This window comes from Crotalus tigris, unplaced genomic scaffold, assembly GCF_016545835.1.
Source record: "Crotalus tigris isolate CLP2741 ecotype Arizona unplaced genomic scaffold, ASM1654583v1 scf7180000024469.1203045, whole genome shotgun sequence".
NCBI classification, from domain to species: Eukaryota; Metazoa; Chordata; class Lepidosauria; order Squamata; family Viperidae; genus Crotalus; species Crotalus tigris.
Window position 1 is genome coordinate 257,349 of NW_024100640.1, and position 20,037 is coordinate 277,385.

General features: G+C 42.8%; 1 protein-coding gene and 1 long non-coding RNA gene across 9 annotated transcripts in view; one reads left to right on the plus strand and one right to left on the minus strand.

Annotated features, from left to right (window-relative positions):
* Positions 1-2,976: 2,976 nt before the first annotated feature.
* Positions 2,977-11,534, minus strand: LOC120303405. 2 transcript variants are annotated; one of them, XR_005555450.1, is made up of 3 exons: positions 11,383-11,534; positions 10,230-10,412; positions 2,977-3,900 (listed from the first exon to the last, which is right to left on the minus strand). It is a non-coding gene; the product is annotated as an uncharacterized LOC120303405 (long non-coding RNA). The 2 variants fall into 2 exon arrangements; XR_005555451.1 differs by lacking the exon at positions 2,977-3,900 and adding an exon at positions 9,171-9,445 and having other exon boundaries at positions 11,383-11,414.
* The window catches only part of LOC120303403 (solute carrier organic anion transporter family member 1C1-like), a 38,345-nt gene continuing 29,748 nt past the window's right edge, over positions 11,441-20,037 (plus strand). The window contains exons 1-5 of one of the 7 annotated variants that reach the window (XM_039332896.1): positions 11,497-11,573; positions 13,203-13,390; positions 16,112-16,231; positions 17,653-17,794; positions 18,451-18,583. In XM_039332896.1, coding sequence (XP_039188830.1) covers positions 13,310-13,390; positions 16,112-16,231; positions 17,653-17,794; positions 18,451-18,583 — 476 coding nt within the window. In that variant the 5' untranslated portion in view covers positions 11,497-11,573; positions 13,203-13,309. Of the gene's footprint in view, positions 11,574-11,706; positions 12,196-13,202; positions 13,391-13,447; positions 14,060-16,106; positions 16,232-17,652; positions 17,795-18,450; positions 18,584-20,037 lie in introns of those variants that run through there. The other 6 variants (XM_039332895.1, XM_039332899.1, XM_039332900.1 and 3 more) reach the window with 6 other exon arrangements.

The following is a 20,037-nucleotide window of genomic DNA, read 5'->3' on the forward strand; positions in this document are numbered from 1 at the left end:
ACTTGCTTTGTGCCAAGGTACCCTGGGAAACTGTGAAGGATACACTGTGTTAAGTCTCACAGTGCGGAGAAACAACTCTTTGTTATTTCAACACAGTTTGATCTCTCCCTCACCCTCTGTTCCACTTTTTCTCGAAGGCTGCCAAGATTTTTTCAGCCCGTGCATGACTCTAAGGAAGCCAGGGAATGGTTCAGAGAATCTAAGGCACCAAATGTTTGTTGAGCAGTTGGAAACAATTGGCCTACTGTGGCGAATGTGAACATCTGCTCACCTCCTGCAGCCTAGACTCTCCCCAGTTCTTCCAAAATGTCAGCTTCCATCTTTCCAAGCATCCATACATGTTTCCCCTGCAATTTGCAGTGTGCACATTGCAGGGTTTGCGTGTTTCTCCTGCAATTTGCAACTCTCTCTGTGGTGTAAGAGAGTTGCTTTACAATGTCATACTAATTCCTTCACGTATGACAGACATGTCAAACACAAGGCCCGGGGGCTGGATGCAGACCGCGAAGTGGTTTCATGTGGCCCGCGAAGCCATTCTGGAAACAGTGAGGGAACGGCCCCTGCTGCCTTAGCCCTGGCCCAGGCTGACCGGGAGCCAATGTACAATTTTGTGGTGGCCATCTATGCTGAAACCCATTCAGACTTAGCTCCACAAGGCTGTCTGGAAACAACGAGGAACCAGCCCCTGCCGCATTGGCCCCGCCCCCTGGGTGCATGCTGGGGAGGTGTCACCCTTTATGAGGAATGAAGAAATGCACAATGCCTTGGCACTTGCCCCAGTCCTACCCCCTTCTGCCAGAGATCCTCATTTTGCCCATAACATGCAGGGTTTTATTTATTTACTTACTTAAAATATTTGTATAGTGTTTCCTAGTTTAAATATATATATATATAGATTCTCATCATTCTCACTACCTCTGCCTCACTTCCCCAGCCATGCATAATGCATAAACAGAGCAAATGGATTAAGATAAATCTAATCTGTTTACCTGTTTTGCTTTTTGCAGAAGATTTTTTTTTGAGCCTGCCTTTCTCCCCCTAATAATCTCAGTAGATTAAATCACTAGACTGTTTGAAAAGGAAAATTGGATTTATTTTGTTCAAAGTATAAGTTCCACTGTAAAAACACCTGTGTTGCATCACCCATGAGGTGGGAGTGTCTTTTCCAAAAGTATGCCTGTAAGGAAGGAGAAGGGTCATCTACGTATAAAATCAACTTCTTTTTCCTTTAAAGAAAGCTTGTTTTAATTTACTTCCTTTTTTTCCTGCCCTCTAGTGGCTATTTATGCTGGAATTCAAAGGCTCCATTTGCCCAAGGGAAGTGTTTCTCAACTTTGGCCACTTAAAAAATGGGTGGACTTCAACTCCATGCAAGCTGGGAATCCTAAGAGCTGAGATCCACTCATTTTCAAGTTGCCAAGGTTAAGAAATGAAGGTCTCATATTGGTTACATACACGCAAAATACTTAGATGGAGTTAGCATCTTTGGCTAGCAACTGTAGAAGCACAGGCAGAGGTAGGGTGGTGAGGGTGGGATGAGGGTGGAATTAAACAAGTCATCAGCCTTGAATCATTATGTGTCCACAAATACTCCAAGTCCAGCCGTCTCCTGACCTTTATTTGATGCCAATTTAGTGCTGAACTTTAATCAACTAGATTCTTGTGTATAGGCTTGGACAATATATCTTCTGAACTACAATATATTGTAGAGTGATTCTTTGAGCCTAATAGAAACGTTAAGAATGCTACGATACGGTATGCTTAAGTAATCCATCTAGCAGTTGCAAGCCTACTGGAAAAAAAAAAAACTACGTGGTGTAGCAGGAGGGAGACATCTACTTTATGGTCCTGCCATCATGGTTGACTTACAACCATTCATTTAGTGATCATTCGGAGTTATAATGACACTGGGGGGGGGAAGTGACATGATTATTTTTCCTATTTACCCCTGTTGCAGCATCCTCATGGTCATCTGATCAAAATTCAGACGCTTGGCAACTGATTCATATTTATTCATATTTCATGTGATCACCTCTTGTGATCTTCTGACAAGCAAAGCTGGGGGGGCACCAGCTTTCCCTTAACAACCCTGTTATTAATTTATCAACTGCACTGATGCTCTTAACAACTGTGGCAAAAAAGGTTGTAACATAGGGCAAAGTTCACTTAACAACTGTTTTGCTTAACCACAGAAAGTTGGGGCTCTATAAGCTGAGGACTCAATTCCTGGCAAATAGATGGGGAAAAAATGGAGGTAGTGACAGATTTTATCTTCCTGGGCTCCAAGATCACCGCAGATGAGGACTGCAGCCAAGAAATTAAAAGATGCTTGCTCCTGGGGAGGAAAGCTATGGCAAATCTAGACAGCATACTAAAAAGCAGAGACATCACCCTGCCAACAAAAGTGCGTATAGTCCAGGCCATGGTTTTCCCAGTTGCAATGTATGGCTGTGAAAGATGGACCATAAGAAAGGCTGAGCGCAAAAGAATTGAGGCCTTTGAACTATGGTGCTGGAGAAGACTCCTGCGAGTCCCTTGGACTGCAAGGCGTTCAAACCGGTCAGTCCTAGAGGAGATCAACCCTGACTGCTCTTTAGAAGGCCAGATCCTGAAGTTGAAACTCAAGTACTTTGGCCACCTAATGAGAAGGAAGGACTCACTGGAAAAGAGCCTAATGCTGGGAAAGATTGAGGGCAATAGAAGAAGGGGACGACAGAGAATGAGGTGGCTGGATGGAGTCACTGAAGCAGTAGGCGTGAGCTTCAATGGACTCCAGAAGATGGTAGAGGACAGGAAGGCCTGGAGGAACGTTGTCCACGGGGTCACACAACTTCGCAACTAACAACAACAAAGCTGAGGACCATCTGTACTGTTTTTTTTAATATATTTTATTGGTTTTTTAATTTTAACAAAAAGTATTTAAGTATTTAAAATATTTAAGACATACCGTGGTGTTTGGGTAAACAAACATTCCAAGGGGGAAAAAAAACATACAAAAACAGCTCAACTTAATACATTCACTATCATCTCTCTATTTCTCACAGATAACATAATAGATTTAATATATTCTGTTTCTAGCTTAAGTTTCTATTACTACTCAACCTGTTTTAAAGCTTTATCAATTTAGAATTACCATAATCAAATATTGTTTTGAGTACTAAGCTCATGTTTAAATGCACTCAGCCCAAACCACCAAGCCCAAAAGGGCAGCATAGTTTTGGCATGCAGTCTCCTACGGCTGTACACTCTACCTTTACATGCCAATCAGCTGCTATGGTACCTGCTACACTGTGCAATGGAGATAGACAGGTGGGTCCCCAGATAGGTGAAAAAAGGTGTTCCTGAAGATACCAAGAGTTTAATTTAATTGAAGGAGGTATGAAAGGTATGGCGTTTCTTGCCAACAACAGTCTTAAAACTTAGGTTCAAATGAGTTGGCCGGAGACCAATTCTGGGGGTGAAAAGCAATGGAGAGGTTTTCCAAGAAGTTTAGTTCTGCGAATTAAGTATGCTTCTGAAGCGCGCAAGAGGTGTTTAATCATTGCTCCGTTCCAAAAGTTTCAATGCAATAATTTAACAGAGGCCAAATAAGTTTGAATGTGATACTTTTCACCCTGATGAATGGGGAAACGAAACAATGAAGTTCACAGTGGCCTTTGGGAGGCAGCCCGCTCGGTGTTGTGTGCTTGCAAACAGACCATGATTGTTACGAGGAGACCGTTACGATTTGTGGCCCCAGCTTGCCTCGAGGCTATGATTAGCAGAATGTGCTCCTCAAGGTCTCTTGGCGAGTGTGTGGTTGCGGTGAAACGCCAGGACCAACAAGGTTGATTTTCAAGCAAGTTGTATCACATTTTTCCCCCAACTTTTCATAGTGGAACATTTAATTCTCCGATCCTTCTGGAAAGTTCAGGGAAGAGAGAAAACAAACAAAAGAACAAAAGATACAATAATAAGGTAGTTAAGTTTCAATTTTCCATCCTGTTTTATTTACTTAATGTGTTTCTGTGTTGCAGTTTGCAACAGATTTTAAAACAACAACAGCAATAAAAATAACAACAAAAACAAAAACATCTATCATCCATCCCAGATCCATAGGAAAGACTCTACAGGTGGATAAAAATGCCAGATCCAGTCTAAGCATATGATCAACCATAATAATAACAATAAAAATATAAACAATTTAAAACCTATTGTTGTCTCTCAAATGTTGGATACTGAAAGGAATTTCCCACAGCTGAGCATGCCTGTGGGAAGAGATTAACTGGGCTGGCAGTGGATAACCAAATTCCAAAGTATGATCTTCTATTGAAACTGGCTTAGTAGCAAAGGCAATTGTTTCAGTCATGGAGTAACACGTGCAGGCCAGATATTACAACATTTAGATCAAGGACAAAGATAACCATTTATCTAGAGTATGAAAAATGAAGGTAAGTCACCCTTAAGTGAACCTCAGTTCCTAAAGACTGGCTAGATCTATGCGAGCCTTTCTCTTAGATGTTTTCTTTAAATTTCAGTCTAGTCTATTAATCTGGGACTTCCTCTTGGTCTCCCATCCCAGTACTAACCAAGTTCAACCTTGAGTAGCTGTTTCAAGTTTGGTCCTGTTCAGTCTCTATTTGCTATGACCTAGAAAGCATTACAGTAGTCTCAATGTAAACTTACCGACATGGAAGCAACTGTGTTTACACCATTTATATATATAAATGTATATAAATATAAATAGATATAGATATATACAATAAACTATTCTAGAAAGATAGCGTGATGTGCTGCAAAAATCCTCCCAATCACATTATAATATCTGTGTTTCTTTGCTACTGTTTAATGATTGTTTGTACTATAGCTTAGCAAGAGAGATGGACCAGAGAGTAAGATACTATCTGCTCAGTTATTGTTTAGTTGAAGCTGTGAATATGATTAATGAGTAGATTCTTTAGTGTTAACCATTACACCAGGGGTGTCAAACTCAATTTCATTGAGGGCCACATCAGCATTGCGGTTGCCCTCAGGGGGCCGGGTGGGTGTGGCCAAGGTGGGTGCAGCCTACTGGGTGGGCGTGGATGGAGCGGGTGTGGCCAGCTCTACATCATTCGCGTAAAGGGTGCCTGTGGGGGCCTGGGCAGGAGTGGGAGAGATCTGAGGGTCTCTGGCAGAAGGGGGTGGGACCGGGGCAAGCACCAAGGCACGGTCCATTTCTTCATTCCTCACAAAGGGTGACACCTCCCCAGCATGCACCCAGCGGGCAAGTGCCAAGGCATGGTCCACTGGAGGAGCCTCACTGTTCCTCTCAGGCCATGCAGGGGGAGGGCTTATGGAGCTAAGACTGAATGCGTTTCAGCATAGATGGCCACCACAAAATTGTACATTGGCTCCCGGCCAGCCTGGGGCAGGGCCAAGCAGTGGGGGCTGTTCCCTCACTGTTTCCAGGATGGCTTCGCGAGCCACATGAAACCACTTCGCGGGCCGCATCCGGCCCCCAGGCCTTGTGTTTGGCATGTCTGCATTACACTATCAATAAGAAAATAAAGCGAGCTGCTCACAGGCCATTTTAGGTGATAATCGGTGATTATCCAGGTTAACCAGTAAGCTCTCTGTTATGGTAAGGGTTGAAAGGGTTGAAAGTAGTTGATTTCTGGCCTATAGTGTGAAATATTAAACTGACTGTCTTATGTTTGCATCTGAAAACATTCAGATAATGAAGGGAAACATCCAGGTATTTTTTAAAATACAAGTGGTCTCCGACTTAGGACCACAATTGAACCCAAAATTCATGTTGCTAAGTGAGACAGTTGTTCAATGAGTTTTGCCTCATTTTACAACCTTTCTTGCCACAGCTGTTAAGTGAATCATTGCAGTTGTTAAGTGAGTAACAGGATTATTAAGTGACTCTGGCTTCCCCCTCATTGGCTTTGCTTGTCAGAAGGTCGCAAAAGGAGATCACGTGACCCCTGAGGACACTGCAACCATCATAGATACATGCCAGTTGCCAAGCGTCCGAATTTCAGCCACGTGACCCCGGGGATCCTGCAACGATTGTTAAGTAGGAAAAATGGTCCTCGGTTACTTTTTCAGTGCCGTTGTAACTTCGAACAATCACTAAATGAATGGTTTGTAGGTCAAGGACCACCTGTACGGAAGAACGAAGTTTGCAAAGGCAGCAGGTATTTCTGGTATCAGATTCCACTCATCAACTTGGTCTCTCTTTCTTCTCAAAGCAGCAAAACTGGAATACAGAATCAGGATCCAGAATGTTTCCATCTGGTGGAAAATGGCTTTTGTAGTCCTGGAACCAAGCTGTTCTTTGCCATTTCCAAATGCCAGTTTAGACAAATGATTTCATACGCATTGAATAGAGCTTTTCTTGTACCAGGGGTTATCTGGAGTATGCTATTGTCTTGAAAAGTTCATGTTCCATGTAGACAAATATGAAAAGGACAGATCCTCCATAATCGGAATGCAATTATCCGGATTGGTTTCTTTCCCTGTAGTGTTTGCTGTGGTGTGCTTGCCGAGGGTGCTCAAAAATGGCACTCAAAAGTGGGCCTTTCAAAGCAGATTTTAGATCGGGTAAGTATAAAATTGGAAGAAATTGGGAAGACTGGGAAAGAATTTGGAATAAAAATCACAAAATAACAAAATCCGCTGCATATAAGGAAAATCAATATAAAATGCTATGTCATTGGCACCTAGCCCCTGCAAGATTAGCCAAAATGTATCCGAACCAAAGCCCAATGTCAACGCTGCAAATATTGTATATTCTTGCTTTTGACAATATGCAGAATTGTCTGGTAAATATGGGGTTAATAAAGAGCAGAAGGGGCGTTGGGGGTAAAGCCCGGGAAAGAAAGAGGAAGAAAACATTTGACTTTCACACTAATTGGATAGTGTGAGATATGACGGCTAATTTAGGGAGAGAACTTAGATCCTAGCATCCCTCCCTTGTGCCTGTGCCGACATTTTGTAACAATAAAAGACTTTTAGGAAAATAAATGCCTGGAAGTTCTTTGGAATGTTTCATTAGCCAGAACCACAACACCCAAATTGTTGGAAATGTAATTATCATCAAGGTACCTTCTTTCATGCTTGGTGGCTATGCCCTGAAGCGAAAAAATATTGGATTAAAATACAAGGGTGGCTACAAGACTTAACAAAATGTCAAATCGAATTAAATCCGGAAACATTTCTCCTGGGAATACTTAAAAAGAAATTTGATAAAAAAATAAGATATCTGATTTTACATATACTAACTGCAGCAAGAATTGCATTTGCGCAATATTGGAAGGAACGCAATATACCACCAGAGGGGTTGATTATTCAGAAAATTTATGAATGTGCCGAGATGGACAAACCTTAGAATTAAAAGAAAAAGATGGTTGGGAATTTTATGAGGTTTGGGAAAATTGGTATATTTGGATAGACAATAGAAACAAAAACTGGAAATATACATAAGATTATTGTGCAAATTAGGTTAGTGTGGGTTAGATTGAATGTACATAGTGTATATATTGTATAGAGTGTAGATCCATAGTATATAAAAATGACATAGTCTGCTGAATATGTACTGTATAAAGGAAAATGTTAATAAATTATTTTTTTAAAAAAATTGGAAGAATACTTGCTGTGCAACTTTCAGCCCCCACGGATGGCCTACAGTCTACACATTGAAAGCCATAGCATCCCAACTTTGTTAGCCGATTGCTGCTATCTTTTGGATCAAACTAGGTTTAACAATTTTGAGAAGCATTACCTAACTAATTTATCTAAGATGCTAGGACAGTGGTTCTCAACCTTTTTAATGCCGCGATCCCCAACCGGTCATAAGTCGAGGACTACCCAACCGGTTGTAAGTCGAGGACTACCCAACTGGTCGTAAGTTGAGGACTTTCCCTGCCCGGGAGTGCCGCGCATGCATGGTGCCGCCCCCTGCGCCAGCCGAGGCGTAGCTGGCAAGCGGCAGAGACGGAGCAGGCCAACCACCAGCTGGGCCACCAGCTGGCCCAGCCCAAGGGAGGTAAGGCACCCACAGGGCCCCACGCACGCCAGCAACCCTCCCTGCGCCCGCCGGCCTCCCACCTCCCACCCCTGGCCCTCTTTTGCTTACATTTTTAGTAGTTGCTCAGACAACTTGCAGCACCGTTTGCAGAATGGGACTTTTTGGCGGGCTCAGCAGGACAGAGACAGCCTGGACAATTCCTATTGGCTTTTGAAAGCCAATAGAATTAGACTCTATTCAAGAGAGTCTATTCTATTGGCTTTCAAAAGCCAATAGAATAAAAGGGAGTAGCACAGCTAAGGAAAAGGGGGGAAAATGGCGGACTATGTTGTTTGGCGACCCCTGTGAAATGATCGTTAGACCCCAAATGGGGTCCCAACCAACAGGTTGAGAACCACTGTGCTAGGATAACCTGTAGGAGCAAACAAGAATAGTTCCTCAGAAGAAATACCCATCGTCTTGTACTGATGTCATTTAGACCACCAATCAGGGAAGTAGAAAGATAACGGTTTCCCCTGTCCAGTCATATTTGACTCTAGGGGGCAATGATCGCCTCCATTTCTTAGCCAAGGGAGCCAGCATTGTCCAAATACATTTTCTGTGGCCAGCGTGACTATATGCCAGGGCGCACGGAACACTGTTACCTTCCCAATGAAGTGGTACCTATTAATCTACTCGCATTCGCATGCTTTCAAACAGCTAGGTAGGCAGGAGCTGGAGCAGGAACAGGAGCTCAACCCATCGTGTATCACTTGGCTCTTGAACCTAAGCTGCCAGCTTTCCAGCCCCAAGCTCAGCGTCTTTAACCGCTGAGCCATTGTGTCCCTACAGAATACTGTCATCTAAAACAGTGATGGCAAACCTTTTAGAGATCGAGTGCCCAAAACCCACCCCGCCCCCAGCCCATCCCCACTCCGCTTGCCTGCAGGGCCACTCACCACTTCCACGGCTTGCTGCAGCAGATCGCAGCAGATCTGCCATGGCAGCCACACCCTCCGCCTGCACCCCTCAGCATCATCTGCACATGATGGGGTGCAAGGGCAGAGTCTTGTCCCTGGTGCCTGGCTGCCATGTCTTTGGCTGCGCTGCTCCACACGGGCCGTGCCTGGGGCAGAGTCTCCTCCAGGGGACTGCTGGTGAGGAGGGGGCTGTGGGGGAAGGCAGGGCTGGGGCAATGGCTCATGTGCCCACAGTGATGGCTCCAAGTGTCACCGCTGGCACGTGTGCCATAGGTTCACCACCACTGGTCTAGAACAATTGGTAAGCACCAGATTGAGAGAAGCTGATAGATTATGTAACAGCTTTGCCATATCTTCTATTTAATCATCTATTATTTAATTATGAACATTACTGATTATATGTCTTCTTCAGCGTCTTCCACTATCCTGGAACTTGGAAATAATTCAGAAATAATCTGGAGTTCTCTATTTTTTTTTCTTCCTCCTGGAGCTTCAAGAGAGAAGGTTAACAGCTTATTTTAATCATCATTATTCAATCTGGTCTTAAAATGAATTCATACACCAGCTAGATTTTTTTTTTTTGTTGCTATTTGGAACCTTTAAGTGACTTGGAAAGTTAGGAGGATCATATTCATCTAAAGCAGTGGTTCTCAACCTTTTTAATGCCGCGACCCCCAACTGGTCGTAAGTCGAGGACTACTCAACCGGTCGTAAGTCGAGGACTACTCAACTGGTGCAGCACCGTTTGCAGAATGGACTTTTGGCGGGCTCAGCAGGGCAGAGACAGCCTGGACAATTCCTATTGGCTTTTGAAAGCCAATAGAATTAGACTATATTCAAGAGAGTCTCTTCTATTGGCTTTCAAAAGCCAATAGAATAAAAGGGAGTAGCACAGCTAAGGAAAAGGGGGGAAAAAATGGCAGACTGCGTTGTTTGGCGACCCCCGTGAAATGGTCGTTCGACCCCAAATGGGGTCCCGACCCACAGGTTGAGAACCACTGATCTAAAGTGTTAAGCTTAATTCATGCAACGTGAATTAATTTTCTGCCATGAGTCTCTATGCTGTTTTCTAATCACTGGATTCCTTGAAGGTTTTAAGCATGATGCACATACAGTTTCTTTAGGGCTAACAGATCTGGACAGATTCCTAAGAGACAACACAGACCTGATGGCACATAATTTTTTGAGAAAAACATCTCGATTGCTAAAATCCAAAGGATCAGTAGGTGGTTTGAACCTTCAGACCATCAGTTGAGCTTTCAAACTTTCAGTACCTTCTTTGGTGTCATGCAGCAGTCACTTTCAATGGTGACCTGAAGCTGTCTTTCAAGGGTAGCACTCACTATATGGTGCCATGCGGCAGATATTTTCAATCCAGATCAATTTTTCTCAACCTTGGCAGATTCAACTCCAAGATTTTTGGAAGGTCTGGGTGTAGAAGTTCAGCCGTCTGAAAACTGAGGACAAGCAGATAGATGGTCATCTGTTCTTCACTAAGGCACAATTCTTTCAGGCGATCATTACTCCTTGAGTGCAAAAAATACCCAGTGGAAGAGGTTGATTTTCATTTTTACAACAGCAACAACAACAACAACAATAATAAGTTGGAAGGGACCTTGGAGGTCATCTAGTCCAACCCCCTGCTCAGGCAGGAAACCCTACACCATTTCAGACAAATGGCTGTCCAGTCTCTTCTTAAAAACTTCCAGTGTTGGAGCATTCACCGCTTCTAGAGGCAGGTTGTTCCACTGGTTAATTGTTCTCACTGTCAGGAAGTTTCTCCTTAGTTCTAGGTTGCTTCTCGCCTTGATTAGTTTCCATCCGTACCTTCTTGTCCTGCCTTCAGGTGTTTTGGAGAACAGCTTGACTCCCTCATCTTTGGGGCAGCCCCTGAGATATTGGAACACTGCTATCATGTCCCCCCTCGTCCTTCTCTTCGTTAAACTAGACATACCCAATTCCAGCAACTGTTCCTTATATGTTTTAGCCTCCAGTCCCCTAATCATCTTGTTGCTCTTCTCTGTACTCAACATCTTTTTTACATCGTGGTGACCAAAACTGGATGCAGTATTCCAAGTGTGGCCTTACCAAGGCATTGTAAAGTGGTATTAACACTTCACCTGATCTTGATTCTATCCCTCTGTTAATGCAGCCTAGCCCTGTGTTGGCTTTTTTGGCAGCTGCAGCACACTGTTGGCTCAGATCTAAGTGATTGTCCACTAGGACTCCGAGATCCCTCTCAAGGTTGCTACTATTGAGCAAGGTACCCCCTATACTATACCTGTACATTTGCTTTTTCTTGCCTAAATGTAGCACCTTACTTTTTTTCTAAAGAAGTCAATTATTTACAAACAAAAACCTGGCCCTGAATGCAGCAACTGCAGGCAAAATGCCCATTTATTAATAAAGCAAACAATCGCAGTTCACCTTATAAATCTGCCCGGTTGGTTTGCTCTCCTGGAAAGGATGGAAATAATTGAAAGGAAAAAAAAAAGCAAGGGGAAATTAGTGCCCTGCATTAGCTCTCCACCTTCCAAAGGAGGCTGATCCCTGAACACGCACATGATTTGGCTGCTTGCCTTAGGGGATTGAAGAGTTCACATCTGCCAGACGGAACAGTAAGTTTTCTCTCTTTTAGTTGGGATCATCTCCTCAGCTTTCCTTTGCTTTACCTTCCTTAGCTGGGTGGGAGGATGCTTGGTGGGGATCCTTTAACCCTTTAGGGGATCTTGTGCTAGAAATCCCACCTCCCCACCCCCCAAATAATTCTAGAACAAAAGAAATGGTTTTGAACGAATTGGAACCTAAGGGCATGTAATGTAATCTTCTGGCATAACTAAAGAAAAACAAATCTGTTTTTTTTAGTAAGTTAATGAACTGCTGCAAAGTTTCTTAGCTTTTTTTTCCTTCTGCATTCTGGCAACTGCAACTTTAGTTAATAAGAAATAAGGGGAATGGCTGGCTTAGAGTTGAACCACTGGTATTCAAGGGATTTGAGTCTAAATGAAATGTTACTGATTCTGATGGGGAGGTTTAAGTAGCTATTACGATTTATAGCTGGCCTTTCTCTCCATAACTGAAACTGCCCCGCGTTTCATAATGGAAACAGAGTAGGACCTACTGGACCGTTCCAGGTGTGGTGGCTTTTTCTTAAAGCTTGGTTGGTCCTTACATACCTGAGAAAATCTCGTTTCCCAGATCAAGTTGCTGACACCTCGTATCAACCTGTTTCTTAAGGAGGTAAATTCCACCCGTAGCCATATCTGTAACCCGCGGTGAAATTGGAGATGCCAAGAAAAAAAGGGGACTTCTTGGTGGTGATTGTGATCCTTCTTGAGAAAGATTGCCTGTTGGCAACAGTGCCATGTTTTGGCAGAGTTGAGATGCTTGTTAAAAAAGAATAATAGGTTTTAACAATACATAAGGAAGTATATATATATATCCGCTGGCTATGGAAGTTGCATTAAGCTGCTCCTACTCATAGGAGATCTCATCGCCTGGGTAGATTTATCCCATCTTATGAAAGTGAGCGTTCCGGAAAAATGACCGAAACTTCCAAGTTTACCCAAAAGAGGGCATGGTTCATATTTGTTGTCCTGGAAATTGGCTGTGAAGCCATTTTAAAAATGAACTTGGAGACCTCATAGAGCTTAGAGATTAAGAGGGCTTGGGGGTTACGTGGAGAGCCGGGGGAAGGGTACAATGACGTAAACAGCATCAGGCCATTGTAAAACTATCCTGACCCTTTTCATGGATATGGTGACATCATATATCTGCCCAGCGTTATTCTGTGGTAAGATGGGCAGCCAATAAGTTTGATAGATGGATGGATGGATGGGTAAATGGATGGGCGGGCGGGCGGGCGGGTGGGCGGATGGATGGATGGGTGGGTGGGTGGGTGGGTGGATGGATGGATAGATAGATAGACAGACAGACAGACAGAAAGACAAATAGACAGAGATAGATAGATAGATAGATAGATAGATAGATAGATAGATAGATAGATAGATAGATAGATAGACTGATATACATATATACATACATAATACATACATACATGCCTATATAAGGGACAAAACATATCCAGCAATGTGTTGCTCCTTTTTTCACTTTCACAAAAGTAGCAAGGTCCTGCAGACAACCACAAAAGTTATCTAGACCACTGTCCTCTGCAAGATCTTCAGAGTATGAGATTCCTTTGATGTACAGCTGCTCACTACTCAAGTCCTCCCGTGGGACATTTTCAGGTTGAGAAGTTTGAGCAGCCAGAGAGTTACTGAATCGTAGAGATGGAAAGGACCGTAAGATTAGCAAGTCCAACTCTCAGAGCTTCTGAGCAATGGACACATGAGTAATGGAAAACAGCCTTCTGACACCTCCAGCAACAAGCTCTGAAAACACCATCAAGATAAATCTGAATTTCCTAAGACTTAAGGTAAGGAAACAAGTCCCAAGGGGGAAGAGAAATTTTTAGAAAGAGAGGGGGTAGTCTTTAGCTCGGCATTAATTCTATCATCTCTAGTGAAGGAGGCCTTATCTTTTTTTGAGGGCATTTGTTCCACCTTTACCAACATTTAACCAAAGCAGTTTTCCTCCCAGGTGCTCTTATGGGAGCAGAAACAGAATAACATGTCTCTGTAACTCAGAAGACTTGGGAGGAGCCCGAAACCTGACAAAAATGTTCTGCCTTTATCTAAGGAGGTCAGATTCTCTAGAAGGTGGATCTTCAGCCAGAGATAACACACAAAGTGGAGGCTATGTTTAACAACCAAGGTTTGCCCAAACACATTCCATGTGGTTTGCATATTGTTTGACGTTAGCCACATTAAATACTTGTTAATCTGATGTGGTCATTGGCTCAGGGCCCCAAGATGGAAGGTTGGACCTTTCCATATCCACGTGGATTTTACAGAAGAGATAAACATTGGGATTGTCTGGGTGGAGAGAGAGAGAGAGAGAGACTCATAAAATTAATCCAGGATTAGGTAACACAGGGACTTGATGAAAAGGAGGATCTAACTGGGATTTGGGTTACTTTTCAACTTGGGAATCCAATACTGAGGTGTGTTCATGGACAGCTTCCTTTGCTCACTTTTATGAAAAAGTAAGTCCCACTGAACTTTGGCTGTTGGATGGTTATAAAAAAAGGGGTATGAGAATATTTTTAATGATGACACTACAAAATTATGGAATTCTGCTTTAAACAGGAATTCCTGTAGTCCATTCTGTAATCCACTTTTATTTCAGAACTGAGGTCAGCATTTTATATAGTTTTTCTTCAGGAGATAGATGAAGGATTGGGCTATCAAGCTGCAAACCTATACATGCATCTTAAAGTTTGCTTTAAATTAAATTTGGCTCCATGTGTCTTAAGAGACATGTTCATGGAGCCTTCTTAGCAGCAGTGTAGAAATGGTCTGTCACTGTCTTTGCCAGGATAGTTTTTTCAGCTTCCTGGTGTTGCCTTCATCTCTGTGGTTCCTTAGTGGTCTCTCATTAGGGTTGACCCTACTTCGTTTCCAAGGTCAGCCAGATAATAATCCATGGTATTGGTGGACAGACAGTTGATGACCCCATGCTCCTAATGCCTTAAACCCTATCCTACTAGGTTTTTGCAAAGTTCAGATTGGGAAGATATACACGCAGGCTGGGAAGATATAAATGTAATTCTCAAGATTCACCATGATTGATCTGCTGTCTAAGGTTGCAAAGAGTTCATTAGTATTGTGTATCCTTCCTTCCTTCCTTCCTTCCTTCCTTTTTTCCTTCCCATTCCACCCCACCTCACCCCACCCTACCCCACTCTTCAGTGACATCATGGTACATTTCAGTGGCCGGCATGAAAAGATGCTATTTTAATCAACTAGTGCAAGCAATACTCAGCCTGGGGTAGGCAAGCCGAGGACCATAGCTAGCCTTTGAGTTGTGAGCTGGGGCTTTGCTGCACAAAATGTGGCCCTATCTCACTTACTTTGAATTAATTTTGATTTTAACATAGCTAGTATACTTAATTATTTAGCACCTTCTTCACATTAATAGTTATAAATTAGGAGCAATTTGTTGTGGGAATGGAGAGGGTCACTCTTAAAAACTGCATACAATCATGGAAAAGAACTCAGCTATTTATCTGTAATATAGAGATTCTTATTTGCTGTCAATTCATGTATATAATTTTCTCTGTGTAATTCGTTATTGTTCTGAAACACTGTCTGGTCACCAAATAGAGCTTTCAAGACAATTGTTTTAGATTAGAAACCACGATTTAGTACTTGAAATATTTAAAGTACTTAAAGTACTTCCTGATTTAGTACTTAAAATAAACCTGTTGAACAATACGACAATATGCATATTAGTACCTTTTAAAAATAACTTTTTCACATAAGTAAAAGGGAAACATGAAATGATATAGAGTGGAATTAATAAAGAAAGATAAAGAAGTAGAAAAGATAGTGCTGGGGGGGAAAAGCAAAGAGAACAGAAACAAAAAAGATATATAAAGGAGCAGCTTCCAATCTTCTTTATAGCAATTACAAACAATTGATTATCTCGCCTTCCGCTTTAAAGTTACAACATGGTTCTGTATGTGGACTAATATCACTTAAGCCAGGCATGTCAAACTGACGGCTGATGGGCAGGATTTGTCACGCTGAAACCGCGTCTACCCCATTGCCAGCAATGGGGAAAAAGTCCCGATACGTCGTGCGATGTCACATGACGTCATGGGTTGGACATGCCTGACTTAAGCCAAGGGTCTTCAAACCTGGCACTTTTATGACTTGTGGACTTCAACTCCCAGAATTCTTCAGCCAGGCACGCTGGCTGAGGAATTCTGCAAGTCCACAAGTCATAAAAGGGCCAAGTTTGAAGACCCCTGGCTTAAGCTTAGGAGATGGAAGGTTAAGAATTGAAAAAAGGAACAGGTGTTGAAAGCAATAGGATATTATGGAAACACAGGGCTTAGGAGAAGACTCGATTTTTATCATGAGATTATAGGATGATCCTTTGAGTTTAGGATTAGCTCTATAGGCCGGAAATTCCCAATCAAAACAAATAACAGAATAATAGAACAACAGAACAACAGAGTGGGAAGGATCCAATCTAGAAATTTCACTTATACTTTGATCACCAAACAGAAAAGTCTGTGTTTTCAGTCTAGATCAACACCATGGATGGGAAAACAGCCTCACAGAAAGCAAAAGAAAATCCATTTGTCTTGGATAAAACCTTTGGATCACATCCTACGAAGGTTGCATCTTTCTCTCTTTCCAAGTTAAAGGTAATAGCTCTCCTCCTCCTTCTCTCCAGTTTTCTCTTCCATGAATCCCTGAACAGCATCCCACAAAGGCTGAGCCTCTTTCTATTCTGAAATTAAATGACTTCCTTTTGCTCTTTTCTCTGCAATAAATCCTCAGGTCACATCCAGTGAAGGCTACACCCTTTCTGTTTCAAAGCTGAAAGCCATAGCTCTGCCACTTTCTTTGGAGAGTTGAAAAATATGCATACGATTCACGTTTAAAAAAATCACAGGGTAAAATCTACAGTCAAAAGTCTGGTAATAGTTTTTCCAACTAACTCACCAATGTTATAAGTTCCAAGCTCCTTCCCTAAAATCATGTAATTGGATTTTGGGTGAAGGTCCACATTTACAGCCTTTTGCAGCATCCATGCAACATGACTATGATTTATAACATATTTCGCTGGAAATGGGCATTTAAACACCCATTCTGAACAGGGGATTCATTTAATGACTGTGGTCTTTGCTTTATGAGCACTGCATTTGCTTTATGATCCCTGCGTTCACTTAATGATTGCCACAAAAAAAAAGGTTGTAAGATCAGGCATAGTCACGTGGTGTCCTGCTTAATGGCTGTCATGACTTAGAACAGTGGTTCTTAACCTGTGGGTCGGGACCCCATTTGGGGTCGAACGACCATTTCACGGGGGTCGCCAAACAATGCAGTCCGCAATTTTTTTCCCCTTTTCCTTAGCTGTGCTACTCCCTTTTATTCTATTGGCTTTTGAAAGCCAATAGAATTGACTCTTTTGAATAGAGTAATTCTATTGGCTTTCAAAAGCCAATAGGAATTGTCCAGGCTGTCTCTGCCCTGCTGAGCCCGCCAAAAGTCCCATTCTGCAAACTGTGCTGCACCAGTTGGGTAGTCCTCGACTTACGACCGGTTGAGTAGTCCTCGACTTACGACTGGTTGGGGGTCGCGGCATTAAAAAGGTTGAGAACCACTGACTTAGAAGCATAATTATTGAGTCAGTTATGGTTGTACGTTGAGGACTATCTGTAATATCAGTCCAACCTATATGATCGTTCTAGGAAAAGGTCTTTGTAGTTTCCCACTTTGGGGAGGAGTGGGGGATGCAAGGCCAGGAAGCCCTTCGTGGTGGGAGGTTTTTGGAACAGCCTCCTGGTGGAAATTAGGTTGTGTCCACCCTAACTATGTTCTGCAAACAACTTAAAACTCTGTTTTTGCTCTTTTCCTTTGAAGACTGATCGTGCGCATTGTTTATTTTATTGTTTTAGTTTTCAATTTTTAATTTTTACCATGGGCATTTTGCTGGCCCACGGCCCTTTGACCGGATAGTAAAAATGCTCTCTATGGTGTTAAAGATGTGAGATACCTCTAGCAACTTTCTAGCAACACCTCCTTTGCCAGCTCACTGTTTGAATCTCTGTTTTCATCTTAGATATTTCTTGGAGCGCTGGCATTTTCTTTTTTTGCCAAAGCTTTTTCAGGAAGCTACATGAAGAGCATGATGACTCAGATTGAGCGGAGATTCGAGATCTCATCGTCGGTGGTTGGCTTGATTGATGGGAGCTTTGAGATAGGTAGGTTGACTCATGCTGGGGTGCAGAAGTTACAGGTTGGCCAGAGAAGGCCTTCCTTCTGGCATCCACAAGCAATTCCATCAACAAACACATGGACCTACAACCAGCGTACAAACCCCTCAGAATCCAATCAACCACACACCGACCCTCAACCAACCCACGCAAGCCCCCTCCCCCTACCACCACAGCAGTTCACGTCCCAATGATTCTGACCAGATGTAACCTCCCCATAACAACACCCATCACCAGCCTCTCACTAAAGACTCACACCTGTCCCATCACAAGACCCTCACTTAACACACCCACACCTAAAGCCTTTCTAAACAGACGAACACTGACATCCTAAATCAGGGGCCTTCAAACTTGGCACTTTTATGACTTGTGGACTTCAACTCCCAGAATTCCTCAGCCAGGCACACCTGGCTGAGGAATTCTGGAAGTTGAAGTCCACAAGTCATAAAAGGCCAAGTTTGAAGACCCCTGCCCTAAATACTGATGGTGTTACCTAGCCTGGTAATAAAACATTCAGAAACCCTCCCACAAGCTCGGAGAATGAACTTTCACCCTCATCCTACACCTGAGCGACAGATATTCGCCACTATCACAGGTCTTCCTTTCCCTGAGAGGGCTGTTCACGTCTCTTCTTCTGATTTTAGGAAACTTACTGATCATGGTTCTGGTGAGCTATCTTGGACCAAGAGTTCACCGCCCCAAAGTGATTGCAACAGGTTCTCTAATTATGGCCTTTGGATCCTTTCTATCAGCAATGCCACACTTTATCATGGGACAGTAAGTACAGTTTGTTTGACTTGCAAAAAACGTCTCGTTCTACCTCAAAAGCTACAGTTAGATCACCTGAGTCAATCTGAGGAACAGTGGGTTTTTCGTTTTTGTTGCTTCTTTCTCTTTTAGGTGAATTGAGGTGTGAACTGTTGTACGGATCCAGCCGGTTGGGTTACTTTCTAATTAAAGACAACATGTGCTTTGTGTGTGGTTCCTGGAATAACTGACTTTCTTATTTTGCAAAATTCAGTTAATCAGAAACTAAACAGGGCAGGATTTGGACAAAATGGTAAAATATGCACAAGGCCTAATCAAAGACTAGGCAAGAAAAAACAAATGCACAAGTACAGCATAGGTGGCACCATGCTCAATAGTAGTAACTGTTAGAGGGACCTCGGAGTCCTAGTAGACAATCACCTAAATATGAGCCAGCAGTGTGCTGCAGCTGCCAAAAAGGCCAACACAGTGCTAGGCTGCATTAACAGAGGGATAGAATCAAGATCACGTGAAGTATTAATACCACTTTACAATGCCTTGGTAAGGCCACACTTGGAATACTGCATCCAGTTTTGGTCACCACGATGTAAAAAAGATGTTGAGACTCTAGAAAGAGTACAGAGAAGAGCAACAAAGATGATTAGGGGACTGGAGGCTAAAACATATAAGGAACGGTTGCTGGAATTGGGTATGTCTAGTTTAACGAAGAGAAGGACAAGGGGGGATATGATAGCAGTATTCCAATATCTCAGGGGCTGCCATAAAGAAGAGGGAATTAAGCTATTTTCCAAAGCACCTGAAGGCAGGACAAGAAGCAACGGGTGGAAACTAATCAAGGAGAGAAGCAACCTAGAACTAAGGAGAAACTTCCTGACAGTGAGAACAATTAATCAGTGGAACAGCCTGCCTCCAGAAGCAGTAAATGCTCCAACACTGGAAGTTTTTAAGAAGAGACTGGACAGCCATTTGGCCGAAATGGTGTAGGGTTTCCTGCCTGAGCAGGGGGTTGGACTAGATGACCTCCAAGGTCCCTTCCAACTTTACTACTATTATTATTATTATTAAGACTAGCCAGCGTTAGAACCAATCAGGTTTCTAGATCTTCAATAAATCTTTAATGGACCTGTTACATTGTGAATAGAGTTATAATATGTTAGGAGCCAGAAAATAGGTAAATCCAGTACTGAAATTAAATGGATGGTATGAATCTAGCCATACTGAGACATATCTCATAACTTCCATTGTTCTCCAGTGGTCTACAGGTTGAGCCACTAGGCTAGAGAGTGAGAGACCATGAGTTCAAGTCCCTCCTTCACTAAAAAAACCAGCCGGGTTATTTTGGGCCAGTCCCTCTCTCTCTCTCTCTGTCAGTTCAATCCACCTCACAGGGTTGTTGTGGGGAAAATAGGAGGAGGAAGATATGTTGGATACGCTCACTGCCTTGAGTTATTTGTAAAAGTAAT